The following is a 21,347-nucleotide window of genomic DNA, read 5'->3' on the forward strand; positions in this document are numbered from 1 at the left end:
AGTAGAAAATATTTCCGCTAAAAGAATTATTTAAACAGGAGGAGAGTACATCTAGACATATTACACAATTTGATTTGTATATATACTGCTGTAGAATACTTGCACATTTCCGAAAAGCGACGTTTGTGATGCAGTTTCGATTTCCGGTTGATCCATTGGATTTACTTGCTTCTCGTGTTTTCCCTTAGACCACATAGTTCACTGGCAACATATTATAAACGTGGTACAAGTAGAACAAAAGACTCATTTAGCTTGGAGAACTCTTTATATGTAACAAAACCGCTCAACAATATGGTAACAATCATTATAATTTTTGAAAACTGAACAGACAAATCAACGAGGCTTTATAAACAATGTCCTCTAAAATAATGGTATGGTTATAAGAATTCGATAATTTGATTAGGATTACAATATGTTGTACTCTAAAAATAATTGTTTTAGTAAATTAGAATTAAAAATAGTCATTGGTTTTATATAGCTCCAACACGAATATAGCTTGCGAGAGAACAGGCGAATATACCACCAACCAACTGTAAAAATCCAAATATATTACAAGTAGTCCCAAAATAAATTTGACGTTTATGCATCCAAGAAAGAATCTTTTTCGAACAACCATGTTCATAAATAGAGCTCTGATTTTGGGAGTAATTTCCGCAGCCTTCCGTTGGGTGAATGCAACAAGAATCCGGAACAGTACCATTACCCAAAACATTGTACCATTCACTTGGTTTGTGAACTCCACAACAAGCGAATTTTTTCTGAATACTATCCCATTCGTTTGCAACTGTTGCGTTGAAGAGATATTGGTGTTCGGTCTTAACCATCCTCGCGCTCACTGAATGACTTGCTATTTTTCGTAGCGAAAATGTTGCAGTGGAACTGCCAATTTCCACAGTTGTTATAAGAACGATAAAGATAGTGAAGGTTGCGATGTATTCATAGCTTTTCTTCAGGGCTCCAACAAGACCAAATAGTGACATAAGCATCAGAAGAAAGCCTAAAGATATAAACAAAATAGTACACAACTTCATATAGTTTCCTAACAAACAAGGATAAGTTTGGGTGTAATAGAATCCGCCGAGTCCTATTAGAATCAGAGAAGCGACAAGAAAGAGTATATTCAACAAAATTAAAGTCACCCTCGTACAGAAAGGACTACATTCCATGCTTACTTCCACGAGGATGAAAAAATATGACAACTCATTGGTTGGTTAATAAATAAGCACAGCGTTGTTCATATTCAAATTCTTCTGCTTCATTGATTTCATTATACAACCATTTCTAATGATCAGAAAACAGCACATGTGATTTTGTAAGAAAGTCATGGGTTCGTTTCTGGTGCCATACAGATGAACTTTTAACAAGATAATGATTTTTAATTTTGACACAAGGCCAGCGATTTTGATGCTTGTGGTGGTAATGGGGGCAAGTTGATTACATCGACTCCAGTACTGAAGCTGTTACTTATTTTTTCTACCTTGGGAGTGTGACAGGCAAAGTCAGTCTCGGCAACATTTGAACTCAGAACATACAGCACCGGAAGAAATTCCATCCAGTATTTTGTCCGGTACGATAAAGATCCTAACAGCTCGCCGCTTAAAGGGTTCAAATTTTGGCACAGGGCTAACAGTTTTTGGGGAAGAGGTAAATCGATTTCATCGGTCCCAGTGTCCAACTGGGATTTATTTTATTGACCCTGTTAGGATGAAAGGCAAAGTCGACATTTGAATTCAGAACGCGAAGAGCCGAAAGAAACGTTGCTAAGCATTTTGTCCGACTCGCTAACGATTCTGACAGGCCACCCCCTTAACTTATAAGAAGATATAGATTTCTTTTCTCTAAATCAGCGGTTCTAAACCATTTTCTGCCTATGAATCCCCTGTGATTCTTATTTTACTCAAATGGATCCCGGTAGCCATTCGCTATTTGAAATTTTCTACTATAGTTTTATGATCAAATGTTAGGAATTTTATAAAGATAATTGTTAAAACATTTTGCGCATTATAGTATAACCAATTAATTGCAGACAAAATTTTGCTACAAAATCTTATATGGACCCCCTAGGGCCATATGGGCCCAGGTTGAGAACCACTGCTCTAAATACTCATACTTGGAGAGTGAATGTAACTAAATTCATGAACCTTAATTTGTTACTTAAGGCTTTAAACTCTCAGTAATTCAAGTTACCACATCCAGTTTGTTTCAGTGAGAAACGTATTAGCGAACAAAGTTATTTTCGCTTAAAATGTTGCCTTTGGAGGAAAAGGAGAGAAGTCTATACTAATCAAAGAAGTAATTTGTCCTTCAAAATTGTGTTCTTGTAAGGCGGCGAGCTGGCAGAAATGCTGAGCAGTATTTCGTCTGTCTTTACGTTTTGAGTTCAAATTCCGTCGAGTTCAACTTTGCCTTTCATCCTTTCGGGGTCGATAAATTAAGTGCCACTTGCGTACTGGGGTCGATGTAATCGACTGGCCCCCTCCCCCAAAATTTCGAGCCTTGTGCCTAGAGTAGAAAAGAATATTGTGTTCTTGTTTATCATTTACCTTACATAGAATGTTTCGTATTTACAACAATTAAAAGAAGATGCTCTAATAATTTAACAACCAAAGAATAGTAAATTAATACTGAACGTGGATACTATTTTTGAATAAAAAATATTTTTAGATTTTATCACTGGTGTTGACATGAGCGGTGAAGGAAAGCAATTGATAGAGTACCGATTAAATTTTATTTATTTATAATTCTCTCTTTTGTCTCACTCGATTAACTACATTAATCCACAACACACAATCAGGCAATTTTTCTATCAATATTTTGGCAGAATCGTTAGCACGCCGGGCAAAATGCTAAGAGGTCTTTCGTCCATATTTGCGTTCTGAGTTCAAATTCCTCTAAGGTTGAATTTGCCTTTTCGAGGTCGATGAAAAATAAGCACCAGTTGAGGACAAGGTCGATATAATCGACTTACTCACTTCCCCGAAATTGCTGGCCTCGTGCTAAAATTTGAAACCACTATTTAAAACTTTTTAGTCTTTGGACCTTACGATCCTGAGCTGGATGTCCTAACCACTAAACCACGCTCCTCAGCAGCTCCTGAGGCATCCCAAACAGGCAGAAGAACCGATCTACCAACACTTGCGCAACAGTCGTGGATTCTTGACCAGAGTTGGTATAGGCTTCTCACCACTTTGTAAAGTAAGTAGTCCGTGGCCACACATATGTACCAACTTCCTCTTTAAGTGAGCGGCAAAGGTCCAGCAATATCCACTGCTACTCTTTCCATAGGTGCATCCACTTGGTATAGCTGAAGAGGGTCACACCCACGCTTCTTGGGGCCCTTCCTGGCGCAAACACCATTCTTCAGCATCTTGACGCATGTCCGTCCAGTAGAGCCTCTGTTGCAGTCGACTCAAAGTCTTCTTTACTCCCAAATGTCCACTTGTAATCAGATCACGAGTTTCTTCTCACTACTCAGTCTCATCTTTTTAGGTGTCACCAGTTGCCAATACTTGTTAAGGCTATCAGGCGTCTCCAATTGCCTCTCCAGTGGTCCGTTGTTCAGAGGAAAGAAGGTCCCCACTTCTCCAGTAGCTCTTAGTCACAGGACTGGACTTCTTTACAAGATGGTTTCACTGCACTCTGCTGTAGACTCTCTATCACTGGTCTTACGCATACATTCTCAAAACTGCTTCTTCTTTAGTTCTCCTTCAGTCGACACGTGCTCAGTCACTGCAGTACGGTTGCATTTCTTGCTACGATCTTCCCTTCCACCATAATGCTTGCAATCCTGTTCACAAGGCCGACGACTCAAACTGTCAGCGTTGCCATATACCCGCTCCGGACAGTGCTGTGCCTTATAGTTGTGCTGGCAAGGGATACGTTTCATTCAGAGCTCGGATCTTTTTTAAAACGGGGGCCACATTTTTCATTAACGAAACACTTTGAAACTTGGAACACTGGTAGAATGTGTCATATAAAACATATTTTTCTCTTAGTCTTCTTTTAAAAAAAAGAAATCCATAAATTATTCCATGTTAAAGTTGTCGTATTTCTGTAATTTCAACCAATCACTGACGTCCATTCAGCCGATATACATTAAGTGCCGACTACATAAACAAACGATTCTGAAACAATTAACCCTAACCCTAACCCTAACCCTAATCCTAGGGTTAGGGTTAGGGTTAGGGTTAGGGTTAAAGCAAATTTAAAATGAAAAAAAGCAAATAAAACGAAGGTATGGAGATTAAATACGCTTTACATCGCTTAATCAGCCAAAGGAGTAAATGTAAACAACTGAATACTTGTCAGTGATTGGTTGAAATTATCGAAATAAGACAATTTTTTACATGAAATAAATTCGAATACAAAAATATTTTTCTGTTCTATAACACAAAATATATAAGTATACGAAGTTTGAAAGTCTTTCGGTACCAAAAACACTACGTAAAACATTAATGAAAAATGTGGCCCCCGTTTTAAAAAAGATCCCAGAGCTCGATAATCCGCACAATATTTCACTGAACCATCTTTCTTTGCACCAAAACAACTGCTGATGCCCTGGGACTCCTCGACTTTTTCTATTACCCACTGGCATCGATAATCTTCCATCAGCTTTTTAATTTTCTGCCGCTGAGCTGACGCCATCCCCCGAGCCAGTTGCTTGACTGCAGTGTCGATATGGTGCTCCAAAGATCCATGCAACCAAAGTTTAGGTCTCCTGCAGGAAAACACATCAGCATAACTCGCTAGCAGCTGCCTCAACCGCAACACCTGAGCGTCATCCAAGCACAGACAATTCCGTGCAAATAGGACTTATAAATACACTGGTATACCCTGTCTTCCCCTGATTACACTCCCTCTCCAAGTCCCCAGGTGAAGCTGCTCCTGGCCCACATGAGAGAGAGAAGGCGGGGCATTAAAGAATTTTTTATATGAATTTTACGAAAATCCGCCAAATGAATGGAGATCTAATACTCTATCCTGCCATCAAACATCGATCCTGAAGGCAAATCTTGAGAAAATTACTTGAAATATATTTAGAGGATCACTGGAAAGATCTTCACTCTAGACCAGTGGTTTTCAACCGGGGTTCATATAACCCTTAATAGGCCATATAAGGTTTTGTTGGTAAAGATTATGTGCAATAAATAGTTCATATTTCTACAACAGACAAAATATTTTAACATTTTTTAAACAATTCCTAATAACATTTAATTATAAAAATATAATAGGATTTTAAAAAACAGCGAATGGCTATAGACTTAAACAACTTACCCCTACCCTCTGCAGATTGTCTACACACGGTAATATTACTAACAAAATACAATTTACGCAAATGGACCACGCTTGGACACTCTATTTTTTGTAGATACTAAGAAGGAATGTTTGGACAAAAGGTACCGGTTTACGCACCTACCCCGCAAAAAAGAATTAAATAATGGCCTCTGATTTAGGTACCAAGCGAACAATTTTGGGGGTAAGGTGTTAATCAATTCCATTGACGCCAGTGCTTCACTCGTACTCTAATTCATCGATTCTAAAAGAATGAAAAGCAAAGTTGTCCTCGGTAGAATTGAATTCAGAAAATAAGGGACTTGAACAAATACCGCAAGTATTTTCCCATCCTCGTAAATAATGGTTTTAATTTTTGGCACCAGGCCAGCAAGTTCGAGGGAGGGAGTAAGTCGATTGCATCGATCCCAGTGTTCATTTATCGACTCGGAAGGGATGAAAAGGAAAGTCGACCTCGATGGAATTTGAATTCAGAATATGAAGACGGACGAAAAGCCGCGAAGCATTTTGCCCGGCGTGCAAATGATTCTGCCAGCTCGCCGTCTTCCATGCCCTTAAAAAATGATTTCAAATTTTAGCACAAGGCCAGCAGTTTCGGGGGAGGGAGTAAGTCAATTACATTGTCCCAGTGCTCAAATGGTACTTAATTTATCGACCCTGTAAGGATGAACTGTTAAGTCGACCTCAGCGGAATTTGAACTCAGAACGTAAAGACGGACGAAATGCCGATAAGCATGCTACCCGGCGTGCTAACGATTCTGCCTCGCTGTCTTCCATGTTCTTAAACAATGGAGAAATATAAGTTCCTACCCGGAACAAAGCAGCTAAAGAATGAAAAGTCTATAAATATATAAATAAATAAATAAAAATTGAAAAACGTTGTTTTGAAATTTAAATGACGTTCTCGAATTTTCAGAATTGTATTTGTCTAGGAAGTAATTTAATCTGAAAGTTACAGTAGAACTGCATTAGAACAGTTTTGAGTATTTTCACGTGTTTGGAATGGCTTTACTATGTTATAACTGCTGCATATCAAATCACTTGCTCGACTAGAACAGCTCCAAAATGCCGAAAGCTCCATCAACCAGGTTATAGAAGCCTCACGGAATGATGTCATATGTTGCCTAGAAAAATAACTTCGCAACAGTTTTATTGCATCTGAGTCAAAATGGAAATATAACACATAAATGCATGTAGAAGAGAGAGGAAGAGAGAAACACAGAAAGACAGACAGAGACAAGAGAGAGAGAGAGAGGGGTGAGTGGAGGAGAGAGACAAATAGAGGGAGAGAGAGAAACTTACACCGAGAGAAAGAATGAGAGAGAGGATAGGAAAAAGAAAGTAAACAATATTTTTTTATCTTTTACTTGTTTCACGCATTGGAATGCGGCCGTGCTGGGGCACTTCCTTGAAGGGTCTAGTCTTTATAAAGTTTGGTAGTTATTCTGCCGGTCTCTATTGTCGAACCGCTAAGTTAGGGGATGCAAGCAAGCCAACAGTGATTGACAAGCGGTGGTGACGCTCAATGCATGAACGAGGTTACACACACACACACACACACACACACACACACACACATGACGGGCTTCTTTCAGTTTCCGTCTACCAAATCCACTCACAGGGCTTTGATAAACCCGAGACTATAGAATAAGCTCCTTGTCCAAAATGCCATGCAGTGGATCTGAACCCGGAAACATGCGGCTGGAAAGTAAACTTCGTACTACACAGTCTCACCTGCGCCATTAAAATTATCACATCCAAAGCAAAAATATAAAGCCAAAGGCGATAGTATCTCACAGCTCTCCCCAGTAACACAAACCCCAAATCAGGTCCCAAACATTCTCAAAATCACTCGGTGTGAAAAAATACAGCAATATTAAGGCAGTGCAAATTCCGACGAGGTCGATAAAATAAGTACCAGTTGAATACTGAGGTCGATGTAATCGACTTACTTCCTCATCCGAAATTGCTGGGCTTATGCCGAAATTTGAAATCAATGGCACCTTGGGCAAGTGTCTTCTACTATAATCTCGAGCCGACCAAAGCCTTGTGAGTGGATTTGGTAGACGGAAACTGATAGAAGCCCGTCGTATATATGTATATATATATATATATATGTATGCGTGTGTATATGTTTGTGTCGGTGTTTGTCCCCCCAACATCGCTTGACAACCGATGCTTGACAACTTAGCGGTTCGGCAAAAGAGATCGATAGAATAAGTACTAGGCTTCCAAAGAATAAGTCCTGGAGTCGATTTGCTCGATTAAAAAGGCGGTGCCCCAGCATGGCCGCAGTCAAATGACTGAAACAAGTAAAAGAGTAAAGAGTAAAGAGTATGTTTTTGCAAGGATAGCTCCTCAATAATAGCGAGACCAATAACTGGAACAATTTTGTGGTCTCGTAGGCGAATGTCGCTCATGATTATGGTGGTGAGGGGTGATGATATGACTTATGTTTGTGTTCCCTTGCTATTGAAAGATACAAGATTAGCACAACCATGCTGGGGGTTATTTTTCGAGGCCTCTATTCCTGGAGTAAATGTTCGTGAACGGTGTCATCTGTATAAGAGTAGTTGTTATTGGATATGCTGGTAAGTCATGTTTATATGTATGCCAATTGTTACACGTATATACTGGTGTGTGTGTGTGTGTGTGTGTGTGTGTGTGTGTGTGTGTGTGTGTGTGTGTATGTGTGTGTGTGTGTCTGTGTGTGTGTGTGAGTATCTGACAAGTGCATTTATGTGTCTAGACGTACAAATAACCGACTACGGTCACCTTACTTTCTTCTTATTCTTTATCAGTTTTCTTTTTCTATTCCTCTTTCTTTCTTCTTCCCCCCACCCAAATTAAACCTTTATTACTCATATTTATCTAGCCTAAGCGACATACATTCCAGCTTTCAGTGCCCCGGTTACCCATCATTGAACCCACATATACATTAATAAGATTATAATCTACTGCAACGACTACAATAATTTGAGTGTGCTGTTAAGGAAATGAAGCCACACCCCTATCTAACTCACTAAGGTAATCAGTGGTTAGGGCACGCCATTAGATTTTTTTAGAAATTCCTGCCTCCACGCATACTCTTTCATTCTTTCTGGTGACCCCGGCTTTCTTTTGCATTCCCTGTTACGGCGGACTGTTTTCAACTAAACAGTCGTATATACCTGATGAGGAGGTTCACTGAACGGCTACAAGACATTCGTAATGTTATGTAAGATGCATCCGATGTGCATTTGAAACAACTGTAGTACTCGACTACCTATCCCATCTCTGATTTACAGATTATATATATATATATATATATATATATATATATATATATACATACAGAGAGAGAGAGAGAGAGAGAGAGAGAGAGAGGGAGGGGGAGAGGTTATGAGTGATAGTGGTGTCAATTAGACCCAGAGGTTTCAGGTAATGCTGAGTAAGTGCTATGGATAGACCATAGTTAAGCTCCAGGTTCGGTGATTATACGAATAAAGGGTCCAACGTAGGCCATATATCAGCGTGTGAATATAAGGATTTATCTCATTACGAAAAATAAATCGTTATATATATATATATATATATAAAGAGAGAGAGAGTGAAAGAGAGAGGGGGGACAGATGAAATCCAGAGATTTGCATAATAGAAAACACTTTATTTATGCTTCATATACGGTCTTTGCTTTCTCTCTATTTACATGTATATATATTTTGTATATCAACCCAACCAGTTTTATTTGGTTATTTGCATCATTGTCTCCCCACCTCTTTCTCCCTTTTTCTCTCTTTCTCTTTCTCTCTCTCTCTATTTATACACACACACATACACACATACACACGCACATAGACAGACACTCACACTCACCACACACAAACGCACATACACACATATATTTATACGTACATGCACATATATCGACAGAAATGCCATCAACTTATCAAATACATACCAATATCGCCAGTCCCATCACTAACATATTGGCAATTACATCACTAGCACCACCTTTACAACCATCATTCGCACTAAAATTGACATTCACCATCGTCATTTTACACATCTCCTTAGCTCGCGCGCCTGCTGCTTTGATCTTACTATTTAATGGTTTGGGGGTAGTAATTGCGGGCAGTAAGAAGGGTAGTTGTAGCAGCAGTGGCAGTAATAGCTGTGATGATTGTAATGTTCATGTTAGCTATCGGTGGGTTGAGGCAAGGGTAATTGAGCAGTGATTCTGGGAAAGTGAATTTGATAATGTCTTTACTATTGCTTGTTGTTGTGATAGCCGTAGCTTTGGTGGTTATCGTGGCAGAGGAAAAGAGTGTGCGAGGTGAGAATTGAACATGATTTACGTGGAAATTTTGCTAAGTGCAATGGTTTGATAATATTGGCTATGATTATAACAAACGGCTACGTCCAGCATGTTTGCATGTGTTTATAAATGCACACACTCATATACATACATACATACATACATACATACATACATACACACATACATACATGCAAATCACTATACGTCCCACCAACAGAAGAAAGTAAAGAAGGAGATAGAAATGATGTTTGGAGACAGCAAAAGGAGGACACTCACTTGCAAACTGATTACCCTCAAGCAGGAGCTAAAAGCTGTCTGTGAAAAGCTCTGACATCAGAAGAGAATAACCGAGAGAAGAACAATAGACAAAAAATTTAACCGGAACCAGGCAGCCGTATACAGAGTGTGACAGCCGATGCAGACTTGGTGGAGTTCACACTGAAGATATCACACATCATAAGCAGTTGTTCGAAAATGTCATCACGGGATTATCTATCGATGAGACATGACGTTTTAGCTAGGACACTATAATGAAATCCGTCGGAAGGATAATCCGGAGGACAAAGAAATATGGTAGATGTCATAGCCACTCATAATAAAAAGGAATACTGATGGAATGTACCAGTGAAGACCTTAATAAAATGTAAGCACAACAGATCTGATATAATGGTTTGGGATAGAGAAGAGAAACTGTGTACAGTTGTGGAAATTAGCTGTCCAGCGGATGTTGACATAATGCTGAAGATCAGTGAAAAAGAAAACACCTATGCTGAACTATTGAGAAATCTGCAGTTACTCTATCCAGATTACAAGTTAAGGTTTATACCTGTAATTATTGGAGCCCTGGGATATGAACACACTGCCTAAATACCAATCTTGAGAAATTAGGCTTCTCAAAACCAGAAAGGAGAAAGCTAATTCGAAAACTACAGATCCAAGCCATCATTGGAACTGTAAAAATCTGTAAAACTTTCCAGAAGTTTATCATTTAAAATATAAATGAGCATGTCTAGATATGCAACTATATGCATGAGAATACATATATAAAACAAAACATACAAATCTGCACACATACATACATACATACATACATACATATATACATACAAAAATACCCTGTTGTTGATGTTGAAATTCCAATGAAGAAGCGTTGGATCTAGGTTAGAAACCGGTTCTTTTACTATTGGCAAGAAATCTTGAAATAAACTGAATAATGACATACAAACATACATTCGTACGTGCATACATACATACATACATATATATATATATATATATATATATATATATATATATATATATATATATATAAATACACATACACATATATATATATATATATAAACATACGTACATGCATGCATACATACATACATACATACATACATACATACATACATACATACATACATACATACATACATACATACAAACTCAGACTTTCTGTTCAACTACATAACTTTGTAATGGTCTCGAGATAGCCATCATGAATTAATAATGTTGTTGACATTTTCACGACCGAACAAGTTGAGTTATTTCTCGAAAATTATGAGAAATTGCTAGACTCCTTGGTACATTTATCCTATTATATTATCAAAACCAGTAACATTTTCCACAAACCATTGCTTCAATTATAGTATTAAGATATATTTTCCCTTGGCGAATTATTACTATATTGATTCAACCATCATTCTGTGTTAGATCAAGACTTGTTCTTTGTAAAATAGTCTCATGTAAAAACAGTTTACTGTAATGTTTAGTACGACAAATTTCTTTATCGCAATATTAGGATAAGTATCAACGTTTTGGCTTTTAGTTGTTTGACAAGTGAGGCAGCTTACAGAACTGCAAACTGGCGTGGTTTCGCACTCCTTTCCATCATTAGCAAGATTTTCAATAGAGCTCTTCCCCAATTGATTAATATAGCAGCCTTTGGAAGATACTGAGGTCTTATTGGAATCTTGGTTAAAATGGTCTTCCTAATTAGGCCTGCTCTGTAACTATTTCGAATGTAGCGTGTTCATTCACAAATAGCACTGTTTGAATAGTCTTCAGTAGTATTTAGTTGTTGGCACTCCGTCGATTACAACGACGCGGGTTCCAGTTGATCCGATCAACGGAACAGCCTGCTCGTGAAATTAACGCGCAAGTGGCTAAGCACTCCACAGACACGTGTACCCTTAACGTAGTTCTCGGGGATATTCAGCGTGACACAGTGTGACAAGGCTGACTCTTTGAATTACAGGCACAACAGAAACAGGAAGTAAGAGTGAGAGAAAGTTGTGGTGAAAGAGTACAGCAGGGTTCACCACCATCCCCTGTCGGAGCCTCGTAGAGCTTTAGGTGTTTTCACTCAATAAGCTCTCACAACGCCCTGTCTGGCCATTGGTGAGGAGATCCTTGAATTTAAGTAGTTTAAGTCTAAAAACCCTTGCAATGACATCAGGCCTATTATGGGCTTGTTGACCGGGTAGAAGACTCACTTGTATTTCATTCCACCTAGCATTGCAAGTGAAGGTAATGAAAAGGTCGGGCCCACCGTAGTGCCGAACGTAAATCATGTCATCTTGTGTACGTTCGTGCATATATCGAGGACTACCAGTAAAGAAAAATGGAAATATGCACAATTGGCCTATCCTTCCAGGGGCAACATCGTTATTGATGCTATCTCTGAGATGGATGTACTTTTCAGCCTGTAGCTTAGCCTGATTGAACCGTATGTATTGTAAGCGCTGAGACTCAATCTTAACAACATTGTATACGGCATGATGCTGAAAAAGAAAAAGAAAAAAAACAGAGTGAACACTGAGCCGCTAAAAGTAACGTATAGGAGTTATGGATGGAAGATAGAAGAAAAGTAGATACAAATAACAAACCAGACAACAGCTAATACAATGAGACGTGGAAAAGTAAGGATTCTTATATGGCAAAGTAATAGTTGTAGTAACTGGTAAGAAACCAAGTTAAAGGGGAAGCTTTAAAGCAGAATGTCGGTGCGAGATTTTTGATAAATTTTATAGGTAGCACAGAGTAACTTAAGGAGACACTAAGGATATATGGAGGACAGGGGTAGCAATAACGAAAAACAACACAAACGAAAACAAACGGCAAGTGGTAATAAGTAGTAAAACGTCACTAAGGCTAGGGGAAACGGGTAACAATAATGATAATCAAAAATTCAACAGTAGAATAATCTGTGCAAAAAAAGCAAACCGAAACGTAGGACAGGGAGTACTGAGGTAGAACACAGCACGGAGGTCCGAAGCGTAAGTGAAGCGTTCGTATAAAAAACGTTGAAGTAATGGGACCAGGACTCAAAAGAGTACATGCTATTGGCTAAAAGCCAACCAATAGGAGGAGCAAAACTGTTCAATTGAACGTGAAACAGGTGAGTCATGCGGTGGGGGTGGGGTGTAGGTAATTGTGGGAACAATTGGTGAGAAGTATGGTAATTTGTGATAATCACTGGTAGTGAGTACGTTCTGGTGTAAAATGGCACCTAATACGTAACCGCCAACAGTGAGTTTCTTTGGGGGTGAGGGTCAGTGTCGATTGTAAAGGGCAGGAGACAGAAATTATGTGATTTGTAATAATCACTGATAAGGAGTATGCCTCGGTTTCACCTAACGCTAGGGTGAAATTAAGGTGGGGAAGGAAGGAGCCCCGAGTCTACTTCAGTAAGTAGTGTGAAGGGGGGGGACGTGTAGTTCGCACAATGTCACCAATGCAGCGCGGTGCTAATTGATGGGTGGAAGAATAAAAAGTGTGAAAACTAGTGCGTTGAAAGCCTTCCCGAAAACTTGATTAAAGCAAATTTGAAGTTGATGAAAGAAAACTCTTAGGGCATTCCACCAGAGGGTGGTATGGCGGGTCTTATATTGTGTGATTGCTAACGTCGTTAACAAGCGTTGCCTTTTGACAAGATCAGTGAATGTATCCGACCGTCTTCAAGACAAGCATATTTGACTGTTGCAGAAGCAACTGCGGTTGTTTTTTTAGTAAACAGCATATTATGGCGAACCAATATGGGCAACGCCGGGTGCACCTACTAGGGATTGAGCTGGATCAGCTCTCTTTTTTTGTCTAGTCGTGTAGCCTAAATGTTATTCCTCCTGCCGTTTACCCGACATTTTTTCGAAATCAATTTATACTTAAAACCTTCCCCAAACACATATGCAATGTGCGTCTGAAGTTTCAGAGAAATCGGTCGAGAGCCGTTTTGGCGCAAAACAAGGACATACCGATACACACAGATAGACAAAGACATTTTCAGCTTTAATATGTAAGCTATATCATAAAATAGAAAAGAAAGAAAAAAAAAAAAGAAATACATAGTGAATCAATTCCCTCAAGTGATTTCCTGTCACCAATTTCGTATATAGTAAAATATTTTGTCATATTTATAGACTTGTAAAAAAGAAAAGATCATTCACGGTATTTAAACATGAGCTACTAATACTTTCATGTTCTGGAAACAATAATTCGGCTGATTTATATATCATACACTGTGTCTTCAAGCAATCCTTCAGGCTCAAAGGATTGCTTACAGACACCAGAACTACATGGGTTGGGTTTCCTCAGAATGATACTATTAGTAACTCGTAATTAATATATTGGGTATATCTGTTTCGAATTTTGGCACAGAACCAGCAAGTTCGGGAGAAAAGGTAAGTCGATTACATCTACTCCAGTGCTCAGCTTGTATTTATTTTATCGACCCCGCAAGGATGAAAGGCGAAGAACCTCAGCGGAATTTGAACTCAGGATGTAAAGACGGACGAAATGTCGCTAAGCATTTTGCCCGTCATGCAAGCAATTCTGCTTGTTCGCTGCCTTAGATGCTGCGTATATTAAATTATGTGAAGGCACATGACCTAGTGGTTAGGCAGCTAGATCGTGGATTCGATTCTCAGACCAGGCGACGTGTTGTGTTCTTGAACAAAACACTTCATTTAATGTTGCTCCAGTAACCCTTGAGATAAGGGGTAGAATGTTGACCTTCTAGCCTAGCCAGCGGGATGATATCATTCGAGAGCTAAAACGATGCAAATTACATTGTGACCAGCTATGTGTAACAACGTCTCATAGTCTGGAATGTTACGTGATCACGTGATTAAATGGTATTTATCTTTCACTGGATGAAGTTCTTTTTAGTTGATTCTACTAATAACGGAACAGCGACGCAATACCAAGAATTGAAACCGTATTTAAATGTTTACTTTACACTAATATTTCTAGTAAAATTATTGCTTCATGTACTTTTTAATTAATGGGTTAAATCCAACAGAATCCATTTCTCCGTGATTTTACTGAAGAATCTCAATTATTAGAATATCGAAGACCATTAGAAATGAATAAAAAACCCAATTCGCTGCTCAAAGCAGTAACGAAGCCGTGTTAGGAATTCTGAATCAAGTCCATCAATAATGCCAGGAAATAGGAGAGCTGGAAGAGCTTGGGCGATCGGCTGCGTCCGCTTTGCGTTCTGGACTTTGTCCCTTACGTTGATGTTCAATGGTCTTTTTACTATAATCTTTGGTACCTCAATCGAAGTTGACTACGGCGGTATATTTAGCGAATTCGGAGCTCACTTTCATCTTTACGCTCTGTTCTTCGTGTGCTTAGGAGTAACACTTCTGTTTCTCGGCGCATACAGTTTTCACTGCCTACGGAGTGATAATTACTTCGGCCTAACGATTTTTGGATTTTTTGTAATTACCATTTCCGCTATTCAGATTGTGATGGGATTCACTGGTCACATTGTGACAGGATACAGCAGAGAAGCAATTCTGAATCATATGAAAGTTTCGCAAAACAATTATACTACAAATTACGTTGACGAAAGTGCGTGGGATTCGGTTCAATATAATCTACAGTGCTGTGGAATCTATGCTCCCGAAGAGTGGTTCAAAGTATTTGGTAAACGTATTCTTCCGAACAGTTGTTGTGATTTCCGATTTGCTCATTGTGGAGTAGTTGCAATGCGTCACAACAATTATTTCACTAAAGGTTGTTTGAGCAGTTACACTGAATTCACCGAGCATTTGCAAACGGGGCTTTCGATGTACGTGATCTTAATAGGTATATTTAACCTTCTTATAGCAGTGACCCCAACACACCTTGTCAGAAGAGTTTATCAGGAAGAGTGAACTTGATTGCATCAATATTTTTTTATCCTGTCTCTGGTTTTACCAAATTTGAATTGTTATTGAAAGTTTGACGTGAGGTTACAACTCTTAACTGCCTGAATTTTGTCTTAGAATTCCATTCCTCTAATAGGAAAAAGTTAAAAAATGCTGTGATCCTAAGGCTAAATCTGAACTATCAAACTGTATTTAACTTTCTTCTATAATCTCAATTATTTGTCACATAAACGCTGACCTTTCATGAATATTCGACTAGAACTTTTCAATTTTTTAAACTAAAAGCTGTTATTAATACTAAAACTGTTATTACTAATTATTCTATCGAGTATAAACTTTTTACTTGTTAAAGAAAAACCACGCAGTTACGATACGATTCTTTTATTACAAAGTTTTGTCAGATAAACTGTTTAAGCCCACCCGCTAATAGATTGAACCTGTGGAGATTTTTTTATAAGAAACTTATTATGGCAGTCGCAACTGTTGCAACCGATCTATTTTTTTTTTTTTTTTTTTCAATTTTTGCCTATATGTTTCAAACAATTCCTTTTGTTCAAACATTTGGCGAGGAAAATAGTTATCCGCTTTACATTTGTACATCTGAAGTATATTAATTTTGGTTAAGAATATATTCTGGATAAATTCCTTTGAACACCCTTTTCATACAGCTTCTTGACTAGCAATCTTCCTATACGATAGGACAATTTTTTTATCAATCTTTGTGACATAACCCTCTCAATATGGTTCCACATAAGATTGTGTATTATTTCCCACAAAACTTACGCATCCCAATATGAAATTCACAATACTGAATTCTATATTCTTGCTCGAACTTCAGTCTGTTTGGGCATGAATGTTTTCAAAAGTCAGAAACTCAACAATTGATTATAACTGATATTTCTATTGATTAAATAAGCTGCTGGAATAACAATGCATATAAAGCGTGTCCTTCACGTATTAAGGACATTTTTTATTTTTTTTTATTTTTATTATTTCCCAAGATCGCCATCTATAAGAAGTTGTAACTGATAAAGAGTACACGGAGTAATTTACCTGTCAATCAATGCACTTCTCCGTCGCTCTTAATTCATGTTCCTATTGTGATAGTATGTGCCTGATCACTCCAAGACCCACTCGGTGTATGCAGGTTTTTTTCTGACCAATTCTAAACTTGTTACCCTGAGATGCAATCTATGTGAACAAGTGCTGTGCTACAGTGACGCATAACACCTAAGTTCCCTTCTAGCTAATAATGCGTATATCATTGCAGTAGAATATGGAAAAGAATTATAAAGAAATTTTGATGCTTAGTCACTTTATGAACTAGTTTTCGACCAACTATTGGCAGTTTTGACTAAATATTCCTTAATACGCATAACTCTCGGTTTGTCATGTTCGACTCGTGTTGAACATTATTTTACAAAACTATTCCTGAAACAATTTTTCACTCTTAAAGTGAATTGATGCGGTGGTAATTAAAACTGGTAATGCAGTGATGCGAAGAATCGTTCGACTAACAATCTATTTAGCCACTTCAGTAGCTGCCCGTAATAACTCAATTTATACGAACTGGTGACATGACTTAATTTTTCCGAACAATGTTCTTAGCTATTATCTGAGTTTAGAATATTGCTAGACTATTAAGTATTTGAACTGTAAAAATTTTCTATGGATTAGGAACTCCGTTTCTAATCCTAAATCTAAATGGTGTTAACTTTCTTTACCAATCAATATTTGGTCTTGAGATGCTCTCCGTAAGATGTAGAAATAATTAGAACTGTAATATTTTATATAAGCATAATGTAATGCAAGCGCTTAATGATTCCTAAACCCAAAATTTTAACGGCCGTTCCTGTTGAGTAGAGCAAAGTACAAGGGACACTTACCACGAAACCCCATGCATGCATGCATGCATACCTATTTACATAGTCGTATCTATACATGTATGAGTGAAACAAAAAAAAAAAAAAGATCTAGCAGCCAAAGCCGAGAGCTAAGAGGAAGGTCTTTACCCAACAGTGGGAGAGCAATGGTTGATTATGAACGAAGTAAAAATATTTTTTTGTTTGCGACAACTGCTAGTATAGTACGTAGACGTGGAAACTTCCAGCTCCTATAAGCAGTTCAGTTTGTAAGTGTACTACGAAAATGGAAACCTTTGCTCTTAGAAATGTATATAATAGCGTAATTACAGAAGTGTAGTAATTAGGACCTTTTTCGTAGGTGAGAAATTTAACATATGTAAATATCAATGATTCCTAGCAAAAAAGAGCAAAATTGTTTCGTTTAATTAGCAATGCAGACTAAATTCTGCGAATAATTTACTAGTTAAGTTTTCCGTTTTTGTTTGTTTGAATCCTGTCACCATTCGTGTGAAGCAAATCCCACGAACTATGATACTTAAAATCTATTAGAACAGTGGTTCCCGACCCTTTTCGTTAATATTTTATTCTGGTGACCTCACCCATAACCATTTGATGTTTAAAACTAATTTTGTTGATCTTTCGCTCATCAGAGTGGTGTGTGGGTTGTACTATAGACCTAGCCGTTTCTTGCAATAATTACATTTATAGAAAGTTTTTTTTTTTTTTCATTGACACTTAAAATAATACTGTAGGCACAATTTACTATCTTATGTGAACCCCGCAAAATCTTGTGTGGATCCTGGTTGAGAACCACTGTACCAGAACATTGTCATGGAAGAGCTGAAAAGCTATAATTTCTATAGTGCATGCCATTAATAAACAAAGCACTTTTTAGTTGGAAATATTTAAGCTCTTAATGCTTTTCGAAATGTCTCAACCTCACGCACAATATTTTGATTGTTAATCGTCACGTCGCAGGAGTATCTCTTCAACTTGTCAGAACCTGCCTGGAACTTCATACTATTTCTTGCTCTATTCTATTCGTTGACTACAAAGGCAAATGTTTAAACTTTTAGCAATATATTTTCATCCGCAATCTTCAAATCTTAACTGGATTAATGATGTCTGGTGTTTTATATTAGAAATTCTATAACAAATGCCTTTTAAATGTCGGTTTAAGCCTTTTCTCGTTGTCTTAAACCACTTATTTTATAAATTTATGGCAAATTTAACTGAATCATTTAAAGTTATCCACCACTTGCTCAAATACACTTGTATCATCTAGTCTAAAGTGACTTGCATAACTATCAGATTTAGCATTAGAAATTTTCTTTGCAAGCTTTATCTAAGTGGCTGTATTTACGTACATTAAATAAACAATTTAAATTAAAACTTGTTTGACTTTTGTGTTTTGACGCCTTAACTATTTTCTAATATAGAACACTTGCAATTCTGCGGGATCAGCGATATATTTTTGCTGACGATTCCAAAGGGTGTAACGTTAGGAGGTTCAACTGTACACCAAAAGTGTTCACGGCTTCCATTTTGTAACTTAGCCATCACCACTATTGAATTTTGCGAATTAATACCGATTGATCTTTCAAAGTTTTTAAAAAAATGTTTCATTAATACCGTTAAAAATTATTTCCTGTTCGAACAGTGTGTTGGCACTCCGTCGCTTACGACGTCGAGGGTTCCAGTTGATCCAATCAACGGAACAGCCTGCTCGTGAAATTAACCTGCAAGTGGCTGAGCACTCCACAGACACGTGTACCCTGAACGTAGTTCTCGGGGAGATTCAGCGTGACACAGTGTGACAAGGCTGACCCTTTGAAATAGGAAGTAAGAGTGAGAGAAAGTAGTGGTGGAAGAGTACAGCAGGGTTCGCCACCATCCCCTGCTGGAGCTTTAGTTGTTTTTCGCTCAATAAACACTCACAACGCCCGGTCTGGGAATCGAAACAGTGATCCTATGACCGCGAGTCCGCTGCCCTAACTACTGGGCCATTGCGCCTCGACTGTTCTAACAGTAACCTTATTTTAAATCCAATTAAGACTTCTCAAATTGTAACCGTTACGGTTATAACGTCAGGAAAGAGCTGGCGAAGGTAATAGTAATTGTTGGCTGATTTTTTTTCATAAGCATTTTGATAAACCGTGCAGTATATGGCTTAAGCAAAAACTTTTTCACACTAAAGGAACGGATCTATTTTAAAACGGGGGCCACATTTTTCATTTATGTTTTACGTAGTGTTTTTGGTACGGAAAGACTTTCAAACTTCGTATACTTATATATTTTGTGTTATAGAACAGAAAAATATTTTTGTATTCGAATTTATTTCATGTAAAAAATTGTCTTATTTCGATAATTTCAACCAATCACTGACAAGTATTCAGTTGTTTACATTTACTCCTTTGGCTGATTAAGCGATGTAAAGCGTATTTAATCTCCATACCTTCGTTTTATTTGCTTTTTTTCATTTTAAATTTGCTTTAACCCTAACCGTAGGGTTAGGGTTAATTGTTTCAGAATCGTTTGTTTATGTAGTCGGCACTTAATGTATATCGGCTGAATGGACGTCAGTGATTGGTTGAAATTACAGAAATACGACAACTTTAACATGGAATAACTTATGGATTTCTTTTTTTAAAAGAAGACTAAGAGAAAAAGATGTTTTATATGACACATTCTACCAGTGTTCCAAGTTTCAAAGTGTTTCGTTAATGAAAAATGTGGCCCCCGTTTTAAAAAAGATCCAAAGGAACTCATTCAACATATTATAAATAACGGTTTCAAAATTTGGCACAAGGCCAGCAATTGTAGTGGTGGGGTAAATCGATTACATCTATCCATCTAGCAGTTATTTCATTGACCCCTATAGGATGAAAGTGTAAAGTCGACTTCGGCAGAATTTGAACTCAGAACAAAGACGAACGAAATGCTGCTCAGCATTTTCCTCGGTCTGTCAACGGTTCTGAATTCTTTATTACCCACAAAGGGTTAAATACAGAGGGACAATACAAACATGTGGGGTAGGTGAAAACGGGTGAAATTGAAAGATGTAATTATGACGCTCGACCTCACATCCAGACGGCGTGTCAACGATTCTGCAAGGTCTCTGTCCCAGCATCTTATAAATAATATTTAAAAAAAGTGCTGTAAGCTGTGTAATATTGATAGTATTGAGTTCAATTCCTTCTGGGTACAAAATATTCGGTAAATTGGTTTTCGTTAACAGAAGTCTTTATACTTTCGGATCTTTTTTAAAACGGGGGCCACATTTTTCATTAACGAAACACTTTGAAACTTGGAACACTGGTAGAATGTGTCATATAAAACATATTTTTCTCTTAGTCTTCTTTAAAAAAAAAGAAATCCATAAATTATTCCATGTTAAAGTTGTCGTATTTCTGTAATTTCAACCAATCACTGACGTCCATTCAGCCGATATACATTAAGTGCCGACTACATAAACAAACGATTCTGAAACAATTAACCCTAACCCTAACTCTAACCCTAACCCTAACCCTAGGGTTAGGGTTAGGGTTAGGGTTAAAGCAAATTTAAAATGAAAAAAAGCAAATAAAACGAAGGTATGGAGATTAAATACGCTTTACATCGCTTAATCAGCCAAAGGAGTAAATGTAAACAACTGAATACTTGTCAGTGATTGGTTGAAATTATCGAAATAAGACAATTTTTTACATGAAATAAATTCGAATACAAAAATATTTTTCTGTTCTATAA

The 21,347-nt window shown here is 37.7% G+C and overlaps 2 protein-coding genes across 2 annotated transcripts; one reads left to right on the forward strand and one right to left on the reverse strand.

Moving 5' to 3' along the window:
• Positions 1 to 246: 246 nt before the first annotated feature.
• LOC106871155 (CD63 antigen) lies at positions 247 to 1,205 on the reverse strand. The gene has a single exon (XM_089347651.1). The coding sequence runs from the start codon at positions 1,164 to 1,166 to the stop codon at positions 471 to 473; it is 696 nt and encodes a 231-aa protein (XP_089203777.1). The 5' UTR covers positions 1,167 to 1,205; the 3' UTR covers positions 247 to 470.
• A 13,813-nt stretch (positions 1,206 to 15,018) lies between these two features.
• Positions 15,019 to 15,741, forward strand: LOC106871156 (tetraspanin-9). The gene has a single exon (XM_014917466.2). The coding sequence runs from the start codon at positions 15,019 to 15,021 to the stop codon at positions 15,739 to 15,741; it is 723 nt and encodes a 240-aa protein (XP_014772952.2).
• The last annotated feature ends 5,606 nt before the right edge of the window (positions 15,742 to 21,347 follow it).

This window comes from Octopus bimaculoides, chromosome 2 (genome assembly GCF_046866305.1).
Source record: "Octopus bimaculoides isolate indiv1 chromosome 2, ASM4686630v1, whole genome shotgun sequence".
Classification (NCBI taxonomy): domain Eukaryota; kingdom Metazoa; phylum Mollusca; class Cephalopoda; order Octopoda; family Octopodidae; genus Octopus; species Octopus bimaculoides.

Bases quoted from the DNA above. Each gene is read 5' to 3' on its own strand.
- LOC106871155 (XM_089347651.1), bottom strand. From the start codon at position 1,166: ATGGAATGTAGTCCTTTCTGTACGAGGGTGACTTTAATTTTGTTGAAT.
- LOC106871156 (XM_014917466.2), top strand. From the start codon at position 15,019: ATGCCAGGAAATAGGAGAGCTGGAAGAGCTTGGGCGATCGGCTGCGTC.